Source organism: Camelina sativa, chromosome 10 (assembly GCF_030686135.1).
Source record: "Camelina sativa cultivar CO46 ecotype springtype chromosome 10, ASM3068613v1".
NCBI lineage: Eukaryota > Viridiplantae > Streptophyta > Magnoliopsida > Brassicales > Brassicaceae > Camelina > Camelina sativa.
The window spans coordinates 26372836-26384229 of NC_141889.1; the positions used below are offsets into that span (position 1 = coordinate 26372836).

Genomic DNA, 11394 nt, shown 5'->3' on the forward strand with positions numbered 1-11394 from the left:
GATGAATACAGATGGTGCATCGCATGGATATCCGGGTATGGCAATGGCGGGTGGTGTGCTACGGGATAGTTCGGGAGCTTGGGTGAGTGGTTTTTCTCTCAGAATAAGGATCTGTTCGGCTCCTTTGGCTGAGTTGTGGGGAGCCTATTATGGTCTTCGCATTGCTTGGGAGAAGCAAGTGACAAGACTTGAGTTGGAGGTTGATTCGAAGGACGTTGTTCGTTTTCTCGAGATAGGGGTTAGTGAGGTTCACTCCTTGTCCTTCCTGGTACGGTTGTGCCATGACTTCATATTTAGGGACTGGTGTGTCCGTTTTCTACACACGTATAGAGAGGCAAACCGTCTTGCTGATGGTTTGGCGAACTATGCTTTCTCGCTGGAGTTAGGTTTTCATTCTTTTGATGTTGTTCCAAGTTGGCTTATTTTCTTACTGTCGGATGATGTTCAGTAAAGTAGGGGAAGCATTCTATTCCCACCAAAAAAAGTTAACGTTAAATAAGAAAGCCCATATAAAAGAGGCCTATTAAGGCCCACATATGATACGTTATTGCAGCCTTTATATATGAATCGAGTTCGTATATTCTGCTCTAACAATTTTCTTCCTCCTTCGCAAGTTGGCATTATCAAACGAGTAACGGACTCGCCATAACAAAAATCGCCGGAGACGCAGCTCCCTTATACCCTGATAATTTTCACGGCGCCGTTTGTCTTCAATCCGTCGCGTACAATTGTAGCCTTACTGAAAAAATCACGATCTGATAACAATCAGGGGAGAGCAACAAAAAGAAGAAGATCAATATGGGGAATGGTAACAGTCTCGATTTAGGGATTTTTTTTTTTTTGGGCTTAGTAAATCGAATTATCCGGTCAATAATTTGGGAATTTTGATGTTTCAGGTGAAAGAGGAAGACCTAACAAGAAGATGAAGTACGCTGGGAAGGTTCGTGTTGAATATTTAGGTTTCTTCAGTTCAATGCTACTCTTCAGATTTTATCATGGGCGTTTCAATGGAAGTATAATGTGAGATTAGTGTAAAATTATCAGGATGATCAAAAGATGAAGAACATCCAAAACGCTGAAGATTACTATGATGATGATGCTAATGAGGGTTCTCGTGATGGTAAAATTGATTACTCTGTAGCATAGTTAGATAGATACATTATGGAACAATATTGAATAGAATATTAAAATGGGTTTTGAAGGTGAAGTAGAGGAGAAGAAGAGGGATTTTACAGATTTGGAGTTGAAGCCAGACCATGGGAACAGGCCTTTGTGGGCTTGTGCTGATGGAAGGATATTTTTAGAGACGTTTTCTCCTCTGTATAAACAAGCTTATGATTTTCTTATCGCCATTGCTGAACCCGTTTGCAGGTCCTCATCATTACATTTTTGTTTTGTAAGAGATTTCTATTTTTTTCTTGATTATATCAATGTATACAAGTTATGATTTTGGATTTGATTTTCAGGCCAGAGTCAATGCACGAGTATAATATAACTCCACACTCGTTGTATGCTGCTGTTTCCGTTGGTCTTGAGACAGAAACTATCATTTCTGTTTTGTATAAGCTGTCTAAGACTAAGCTACCCAAAGAGATGATTGATTTCATCCATGCTTCTACTGCTAACTATGGTAAAGTGAAGCTGGTTTTGAAGAAGAACCGTTATTTTATTGAATCCCCATCCCCTGAGGTAAGTTATCCAGACTTATCCTCTTTCTTTCTGTAGTTTTGTGTATTGGATTTTTGTTTAGTTTTTCTGTTGGTTTTGCTCACTCTTTAAAGATAAACAATCTCAGGTGTTGAAAAGGCTTCTCAGCGATGATACTATAAACCGAGCTAGATTTTCGTCTGAGGTATGTTGAACTCCTCAAGTGTTATACATACCATGATCAGTTGTTCTCAAAGGATTCTCGCAGGTTCTCTTGGTTTCGTCTTTACATTTTAAGTTCTCTTGCACTATATTTCAGTTGGTAGATAAACTCATAATCCTTCTCTTTAAGCTCCTTGATTCATTTAATGTGGAATTTATTTTTCTTATACTAATATGTGTTCTCCTCAGTATGTCGAACCAACTTGATTTAACTTTTTTTTGCTAGCCATATTATGACGGTGATGGATTTACGATTGGCAAAACAAGCGGTGAACTTGAGGCTGGACCCGGAGAGCTGTTGAATGAAGCAGAATTGGCAGCAGCAGCAGAAGAGAAAGAAACTCACTCATTTGAGATAGACCCTTCACAGGTGATAAGTTGTATTGATGAGTTGGTAGTGTCGTATGATCTTTACTCAACTTGCGGTGGCATGTTCTTTTGCTCTTGGTGTGTAGGTGGAGAATGTGAAGCAGCGTTGCTTACCAAATGCCTTGAATTACCCTATGTTAGAGGAATATGACTTCAGGAACGACAATGTGAGTAACAAATATTACAGTTCAGGCCGATTTTTACTAGATGATATGCGCTGCAGGTTTATGAATATTAATAACTTGATGGTGTCTGTCAGGTTAATCCTGATCTTGACATGGAGCTTAAGCCCCATGCACAACCGAGGCCTTACCAGGAAAAAAGTTTGAGCAAAATGTTTGGGAATGGTATAACTGTCCACATATTTTTTCTTAGTAATTCAGTTATGTGGCGACTATTTAACTGATATAGAACGTCTCTTAGATATTTGGATTTGTACTTTCGTACAATGTTCTGATCTAGCTTCATTTTGGAACTCCTAATAGATAAGTATCTTTGTAATTTTTCCTGAAAGATTGTGACTAATCTAGAATCTTGATTCTGAAGGACGAGCAAGATCTGGGATTATTGTGTTGCCTTGTGGTGCTGGTAAATCTCTAGTTGGGGTTTCTGCAGCGGCTCGTATAAAGAAGAGTTGTCTTTGTTTGGCGACGAATGCTGTCTCAGTGGATCAATGGGCCTTCCAGTTCAAGTTGTGGTCTACTATAAGAGATGACCAAATATGTCGTTTCACTTCTGATAGTAAAGAACGATTCCGTGGAAATGCTGGTGTTGTTGTGACAACCTATAATATGATTGCCTTTGGTGGTAAACGATCTGAGGAAGCAGAGAAGATTATAGAAGAAATGAGAAACAGAGAGTGGGGGTTGCTGCTCATGGACGAGGTAATCAAACAGTTCTTAATATGACGTGTGTCTTTAAATTTAATTTAGTGTTTGCTAGTAGCTTCTTTGCAGAATAGTCATATGTTGTTCAAGATTTCTATTTTTTCTTTATAGGTGCATGTGGTTCCGGCCCATATGTTTAGGAAAGTTATCAGCATCACAAAATCTCACTGCAAGCTAGGACTTACAGGTAATTAAAAATCTCATTTTCATCTACCTTTTATGTGTTGTACTTCAGTTGCAGAGGGTTAGTCTCCTTTTTGGGTTTTTTTGTTCAGCCACCCTTGTGAGAGAAGACGAAAAGATTACAGATTTGAACTTCCTCATTGGCCCGAAACTATATGAAGCCAATTGGCTAGATTTAGTTAAAGGAGGATTTATTGCTAATGTTCAGTGTGCTGAAGTATGGTGTCCTATGACCAAAGAGTTTTTTGCAGAATATCTGAAGAAAGAGAACTCCAAGAAAAAACAGGTTCATGAATATTTTCGCATTGTTATCCATTTTCCTCGGCAATTACTGGAAAAAAAATCTTAGATAGTTTGCTATCTGATTTTATGTTTGTTTCATCTAATGCACTAGAATCTAATGCACTAGAGTTCATGAATTTTGAGTCACCTTTAAATATGGTAAACATCAATATAAGAAGTTCTTTGTGCAAATGCTCTTATAGATCACTCTGTAATTGTCTATGGAAACCTCTTGACATTTACATATCTTATCTTCTGGTATCTGCAGGCGCTTTATGTCATGAACCCTAACAAGTTCAGAGCCTGTGAATTTCTGATACGTTTCCATGAACAACAACGTGGAGATAAAATAATTGTTTTTGCAGACAATCTTTTTGCACTTACAGAGTATGCAATGAAACTCCGGAAACCCATGATTTATGGTGCTACCAGGTCCGTTAAAGAACACCTATTTGAGAGCACCTTTTTTTGTGTTTCATTCAGTTTCCAATCTAATAATTCTCTTTGTTCAATATGTAGCCATATTGAACGAACCAAAATTCTCGAGGCTTTTAAAACCAGTAAAGACGTGAACACAGTCTTCCTATCAAAGGTATATGAACATTGTTTCCTTCATTATAGAAATTTGTCCATTCCATGTTCGTTAGGGAACTTAATTTCAGTTTGGTTTCTTCGACTACAGGTTGGTGATAACTCTATAGATATCCCTGAAGCTAATGTGATTATCCAGATTTCGTCACATGCTGGTTCTAGACGTCAAGAGGCTCAACGTTTGGGTCGTATCCTTAGAGCTAAGGTGTAATTTTCTGTATATACTGATCACATTGGCTCTCTCATAGATCCTCTTGTTGGTTGGGGATCCAATAAGGGTTTTATTTCTGGGTGATGAAAAACAGGGTAAACTTGAAGATAGAATGGCCGGTGGAAAAGAAGAGTATAATGCATTCTTTTACTCACTTGTGTCGACAGATACACAGGTAAATCACTAGTTTGGGTGAAGTAGAGAATGAAACCTATGTGTCTCTAGTGAATAGCTAGCTGATTTAAGGATTGTGAATATGTTTGAAACTGCAGGAAATGTATTATTCAACGAAAAGACAGCAGTTCTTGATCGACCAAGGTTATAGCTTCAAGGTAATAACAAGCCTCCCACCTCCTGACGCAGGTTCAAGCTTGAGCTACCACAGTCAAGAAGAACAGTTGTCTCTTCTCGGAAAGGTGTTGAATGCTGGAGACGATTTGATTGGTCTAGAGCAACTCGAAGAAGACACAGACGGAATGGCTCTTCAAAAGGCGAGACGAACCATGGGGTCGATGAGTGCAATGTCCGGTTCAAAGGGAATGGTGTACATGGAATATAACTCAGGCCGTCACAAATCTGGTCAACAAATCAAGAAACCTAGAGACCCAACCAAACGACACACTATCTTCAAAAAACGTTACGCGTGAGAAAAGAGAAGCTCTTCGAGAGTATATATTCTGCTCATTTTTTTCGGCGATATGTTTCGATTTGTATTGGGCTCAACTTGAGAATACGAAAGCCCATATAAAAGAGGCTTATTGAAGTCCATATTTGACCCGTTAGTTGTAGTAGCCTTAATAATATATGGAGTCCAAGTTTTGCATCACCTGCTTAACATTTTCTCCTCCTTCACATAAAACCTGTAAACCGACTCCGCCATACCCGAACCCGACACCGAATCAAAATCAAAATCCGCCGGAGACGCAGCTCCCATCGCCAAATAGCTTTCACGGCGCCGGTTGTCTTCTGAGAAATCACGAATTGATAACTTCATTTGGCAAATACAAGACATAATCTCTAAAATCGGAGCCAAAAAAAAGAAGAAGAAGAAGAAGAAGAAGATCAATATGGGAAATGGTATTAAGCTCGATCTTACTAATTTTATGCTTAGTTTATCACTTTATCGAAGTATCCGGCCAGGAATGGGGAAATATTTGATGTTTCAGGTGAAAGAGGAAGACCGAACAAGAAGATGAAGTATGGTGGGAAGGTTCGTGTTTAGTTTTTTTCTTACAGATGAATGTTTTACTATTATTATTTAGGGCTCTTCAATGGTACTTAGTGTGTAAAAAAATTATCAGGATGATCAAAAGATGAAGAACATCCAAAACGCTGAAGATTACTATGACGAAGCTGATGAAGATTCTCGTGATGGTGAGTTGACTGACTACAACTCTCGCTGTATTGGTGGCACTCATTTACATTTTTGGAACTAATTGGATGGAAATTGTAATGGCTTTGAAGGTGAAGGTGAAGGAGAGGAGAAGAAGAGGGATTTTACTAAACTGGAGTTGAAGCCAGATCATGGGAACAGGCCTTTGTGGGCTTGTGCTGATGGGAGGATTTTCTTGGAGACGTTTTCTCCTCTGTATAAACAAGCTTATGATTTTCTTATCGCCATTGCTGAACCTGTTTGCAGGTCCTCATCATTACATATTTGTTTTTTGAAAGAGATTTCGATTTTTGATTTGATAATATCAGTGTATACAAGTTTTGATTTTGGATTACTTTGTTACTATTTCAGGCCAGAGTCAATGCACGAGTATAATTTAACTCCACACTCGTTGTATGCTGCTGTTTCCGTTGGTCTTGAGACGGAAACTATCATTTCTGTTTTGAATAAGCTGTCTAAGACTAAGCTACCCAAGGAGATGATTGATTTCATCCATGCTTCTACTGCTAATTATGGTAAAGTGAAGCTGGTTTTGAAGAAGAACCGTTATTTTATTGAATCCCCATTCCCTGAGGTAAGTTCACCGGACTTATCCTCTTTCTTTCTATAGTTTTTTGTATTGGATTTTTGTTTAGTTTCTTTGTTGGTTTTGCTCACTCTTTAAAGATAAACAATCTCAGGTGTTGAAAAGGCTTCTCAGCGATGATACTATAAACCGAGCTAGATTTTCTTCTGAGGTATGCTGAACTCCTCCATTTAGTGCTATCCGTGGTTTCAAGATTTTATCTTGGATGAAAATAGATACCATGATCTGTTGTTCTCAACGGTTTTTGCATCTTTTGTTACCAATGTGGCAGAGATATATATATATATCCTGATTCTCTAAGGTTCTTGGTTTCGTTTTTAAATTTTAAGTTATCTTGGACGATGTTTCAATTGGTAGATAAACTCATCATTTTTCTTCTTAAGCTCCTTGATTCATTGAATGTGGAATTCATTTTTCCTCTACCATTGTATTCTCCACAGTATGTCGAACCAACTAAGATTAACTTTTTTGGTAGCCATATTATGGCGGTGATGGATTCACGATCGGCAAAACAAGTGGTGAACTTGAAGCAGGACCCGGGGAGCTGTTGAATGAAGCAGAATTAGCAGCAGCAGCAGAAGAGAAAGAAACTCACTCATTTGAGATAGACCCTTCACAGGTAAGTTTCTCCTGATGCTGCTGAAAAATATTTGTATTGACGAGTTTGGTAATGTTGTATGATCTTTACTTAACTCGCGGTGGCATGTTCTTTTGCTCTTGGTGTGTAGGTGGAGAATGTGAAGCAGCGTTGCTTACCAAATGCCTTGAATTACCCTATGTTAGAGGAATATGACTTCAGGAACGACAATGTGAGTAACAAATATTACACTTCAGGCCGATTTTTACTTACTAGATGATATGCGCTGCAGGTTTGTGATTGTTAATAACTTGATGGTGTCTGTCAGGTTAATCCTGATCTTGACATGGAGCTTAAGCCCCATGCACAACCGAGGCCATACCAGGAAAAAAGTTTGAGCAAAATGTTTGGAAACGGTATAGTTGCCTGCATTCACACTTTTTGCCTTAGTAAATTGGTCGTAAGAAAACTGTTCGAATTGATGGTGAACTTCTGGGGATGTATTGAACCTAGTGTTTCAAATGATTTGAGTTTTAATGAGTACTTCCCTGTGCATTACCATACAGTGCAGAGTGGCTGATCTAGCTTTATGGTGAATTCACTCTAAATAGATAAAATTTATCTTTGTAATTGTTTATCAAAATATATATATCTCTTTGTAATTCCTCGAGAAGTATTATGACTGATCTAGAATCTTGATTCTGTAGGACGAGCAAGATCTGGGATTATTGTGTTGCCTTGTGGTGCTGGTAAATCTCTAGTTGGAGTTTCGGCAGCGGCTCGTATAAAGAAGAGTTGTCTTTGTTTGGCAACGAATGCTGTCTCAGTGGATCAATGGGCATTCCAGTTCAAGTTGTGGTCTACTATAAGAGATGACCAAATATGCCGTTTCACTTCTGATAGTAAAGAACGATTCCGTGGAAATGCTGGTGTTGTTGTGACAACCTATAATATGGTTGCCTTTGGTGGTAAACGATCTGAGGAATCAGAGAAGATTATAGAAGAAATGAGAAACAGAGAGTGGGGGTTGCTGCTCATGGACGAGGTAATCAAACAGTTCTTAATATGACGCGTGTCTTTAAATTGAAGTTAGTGTTTGTGGAATAGTCATATGTGGTTCATTGAGAAAGTGGTTAAGCTCATGCTGTATTCTAAAACAACAAGTTTCCATCCAATGCTTAACTTTTCAAGATTAATGTCTTTTTTGTAGGTGCATGTGGTTCCGGCCCATATGTTTAGGAAAGTTATCAGCATCACAAAATCTCACTGCAAGCTAGGACTTACAGGTACTGTAACTGGTTCATTTTCACACAACTTTTATGTGTTATACTTCAGTTGAGAAGCTAAGTCTCTTTTCTGGTCCTTTTTGTTCAGCTACCCTTGTGAGAGAAGACGAAAGGATTACAGATTTGAACTTTCTCATTGGCCCAAAACTTTATGAAGCCAATTGGCTAGATTTAGTTAAAGGAGGATTTATTGCTAATGTTCAGTGTGCTGAAGTATGGTGTCCTATGACCAAAGAGTTTTTTGCAGAATATCTAAAGAAAGAGAACTCCAAGAAAAAACAGGTTCATGAATATAAGCCCTTTTTGCATTGTTCTTTTGTTTGGAAACCTGAAATATAATAAGTATCAATATAGGTTCTTTTAGATTTGGAAAATGCTTAATTGTTTTCCTCAGCAATTTTCTGGAAAGAAAATGTGAGATTGTTAGATATCTGATCTTTATGTTTGGTTCTTCTGATGTACTAGAGTCCATGAATTTTATGTAGTCTGGAAACTTGAAATATAATATGCATCAATATAGGTTCTTTTAGATTTGGAAAAGGCTTAATAGAATCACCTGGTAATTGTCTATAGAAGCTAGTAAACCTCGACAGTTGTTCTGACATGTACATATTTTGTCTTTTGGTATATACAGGCACTTTATGTCATGAACCCTAACAAGTTCAGAGCCTGTGAGTTTCTGATTCGTTTCCATGAACAACAACGTGGGGATAAGATCATCGTCTTTGCAGACAATCTTTTTGCGCTTACAGAGTATGCAATGAAACTCCGGAAACCCATGATTTATGGTGCAACTAGGTTTGTTAAAGAAATTCTATTGAAAACACAAATTCGCGTTTTCACTTTTATATTCTGAGATAATTCTCTCTGCACAATATGTAGCCATATCGAACGAACCAAAATTCTCGAGGCGTTTAAAACTAGTAAAGATGTGAACACTGTCTTCCTGTCAAAGGTAATAAACATGTTTCCTTCATTATAGAACTTTTGTCCGTTCCATGTTCGTTAGGGAACTTAATTCCGTTTTGGTTTTCTTGACTGCAGGTTGGTGATAACTCTATAGATATCCCTGAAGCTAATGTGATCATCCAGATTTCTTCACATGCTGGTTCTAGACGTCAAGAGGCACAGCGTTTGGGTCGTATTCTTAGGGCTAAGGTTTGTTATTCGATATTATTACTCCTCATTTAAGTGTCTCTCTTAATTCATCTTGTTGGTTGGGGATCCAATAAAAGTTTTATTTCTCGGTGATCAAAAACAGGGTAAACTAGAAGATAGAATGGCCGGTGGAAAAGAAGAGTACAATGCATTCTTTTACTCACTTGTTTCGACAGATACACAGGTAAATCACTAGACACTAGTTTGGGTGAAGTAGGACATACACCCGAATCAGAATCGAAATATAATTCAGCGCTATACCGCCTGACCGTTTTCGAAAACTCAATTCATAACCCGAATACTGAAGTCCTGAACTGAAAACAAACGCCCATATGGTAGTGTCTCTAGTGAATAGCTAGCTGATTTAAGGATTGTGAATATGTTTGAAATTGCAGGAAATGTATTATTCAACGAAAAGGCAGCAGTTCTTGATCGACCAAGGTTATAGCTTCAAGGTAATAACAAGCCTCCCACCTCCTGACGCTGGTTCAAGCTTGAGCTACCACAGTCAAGAAGAACAGTTGTCTCTTCTCGGAAAGGTTCTGAATGCTGGAGACGATTTGATTGGTCTAGAGCAACTCGAAGAAGACACAGACGGAATGGCTCTTCAGAAGGCGAGACGAACCATGGGATCGATGAGTGCAATGTCCGGTGCAAAGGGAATGGTCTACATGGAATACAACTCCCGTAACAAATCGGGTCAACAATTCAAGAAACCTAAAGACCCAACCAAACGACACAATCTCTTCAAAAAACGTTTCGTGTGAGTGAGACAAGAGCTTTTGGAGAGTTTGTTCTGCTCATTTACGGCTGTTTGTTGTGTGATTTGTAACTGTTTGTTTGTGCTCTGCAGGAGCTTTACTTTGTAAGTTAATGGATTTCTTACTTAAGAATGATTATAACTTACGGTTTCTTAAATCTACTATACAGTCATCGATCGCTGTGCTTATTTTCACCAATTATATTGATTTATAGTATTTCTTATCTGAGTTTTATGAATTTATGAATCCTCAACAATAATTATAAAATAATATCATATCAAATTTGTTTGCCCGTGAAAGTAAGATTTCAGAAAACATCGTATTGGCTGACAAGCATATATCACACCAAATTCAACATATTTCCAACAAATTTTATTGAAATTCTTTATGATGTATCTATCCAAGTGATGTAAATTGTAATCCATACTAATCAAAGGTAGGGACAATTTACTTTATTGCTAAAACAACAACAAACACACAAATTATGAACCACTTTAGTTGTTACCACCATTAAACTTCAACAGCGTACCGTCTAACGGTCTAAGTCTCTAAAAATAACAATTGGCACATATCATTTCTGTTTAAACTAGCTCATTTTTATGAGGTTAAACTATAAACTATTAAAAATGATAACGAAGAAACAAAATAATGAATTCTGAAATATGAGAAGTGTATTTCTATTTCGAGGCTAGTTTGCAATTGTGGAGGAAGTTGGTAGGATACCCCCACACACAAAAACATCAAGTATAAGATAATTTGATTAATGAAACAAAAATGAATATTAAGTGCACAAATATATATATATTAAGGTTCGTCCCACGTAAGAGGAATATTACTTGTTAATAATTCATACCCCTATGAGTATTTCTTTAAAATTCGTATGTATTTTACTATTTTATATGTATACCTTCCTTTTGTGTTATTCTTTAAGCTATCACAAAAGGTCTATGTAGGTAGCAGCATATTGACCACTTTTTCAACGACATTTATTAAATTTGTCAAGCTTTGACAAGCTTCACGATCACAAAACTTCAAATGCCAACTCCTCATTGGTTGCAAATAAAAATAATACTACTGATATCAGATTTGTATTTTGGTATGTTGCCAAAACCATTTTCTATCGTATAATTTGTGAATATAAATTAATAATTTTAAATGTAAGAGGATTTCTCTTATAGATATATTAAATAAAGTCGATGTAATTATCAAATTTGTTTGTTTGTGTCTCTCTTTTATATCTC

The 11394-nt window shown here is 37.4% G+C and overlaps 2 protein-coding genes across 3 annotated transcripts; both read left to right on the forward strand.

Moving 5' to 3' along the window:
• Positions 1-584: 584 nt before the first annotated feature.
• On the forward strand, positions 585-5218 carry LOC104719805 (general transcription and DNA repair factor IIH helicase/translocase subunit XPB1). Its single transcript, XM_010437787.3, has 17 exons — positions 585-808; positions 897-940; positions 1045-1120; positions 1203-1371; positions 1467-1689; positions 1796-1852; positions 2096-2239; positions 2325-2405; positions 2498-2585; positions 2785-3122; positions 3237-3312; positions 3401-3594; positions 3859-4022; positions 4110-4182; positions 4273-4386; positions 4487-4567; positions 4665-5218. The coding sequence occupies exons 1-17, from the start codon at positions 799-801 to the stop codon at positions 5037-5039; spliced, it is 2307 nt and encodes a 768-aa protein (XP_010436089.1). The 5' UTR covers positions 585-798; the 3' UTR covers positions 5040-5218.
• On the forward strand, positions 5166-10310 carry LOC104719804 (general transcription and DNA repair factor IIH helicase/translocase subunit XPB1). 2 transcript variants are annotated; one of them, XM_087467935.1, is made up of 17 exons: positions 5166-5469; positions 5559-5602; positions 5694-5766; positions 5857-6031; positions 6137-6359; positions 6466-6522; positions 6847-6990; positions 7100-7180; positions 7277-7364; positions 7656-7993; positions 8159-8234; positions 8323-8516; positions 8869-9032; positions 9117-9189; positions 9279-9392; positions 9496-9576; positions 9788-10310. In XM_087467935.1, exons 1-17 carry the CDS (start codon positions 5460-5462, stop codon positions 10157-10159), a joined length of 2307 nt encoding a protein of 768 aa, XP_087324061.1. In that variant the 5' UTR covers positions 5166-5459; the 3' UTR covers positions 10160-10310. The 2 variants fall into 2 exon arrangements, with proteins under 2 accessions (XP_087324061.1, XP_010436088.1); XM_010437786.3 differs by having other exon boundaries at positions 5218-5469; positions 5863-6031.
• Positions 10311-11394: the final 1084 nt, after the last annotated feature.

Coding starts and splice junctions, on each gene's coding strand:
- LOC104719805 (XM_010437787.3), top strand. Junction 1,372..1,466: donor ATTGCTGAACCCGTTTGCAG/GTCCTCATCATT, acceptor TTTGATTTTCAG/GCCAGAGTCAATGCACGAGT. Junction 2,406..2,497: donor ATGACTTCAGGAACGACAAT/GTGAGTAACAAA, acceptor GGTGTCTGTCAG/GTTAATCCTGATCTTGACAT.
- LOC104719804 (XM_087467935.1), top strand. Junction 6,360..6,465: donor TTGAATCCCCATTCCCTGAG/GTAAGTTCACCG, acceptor AAACAATCTCAG/GTGTTGAAAAGGCTTCTCAG. Junction 9,033..9,116: donor ATGATTTATGGTGCAACTAG/GTTTGTTAAAGA, acceptor CACAATATGTAG/CCATATCGAACGAACCAAAA.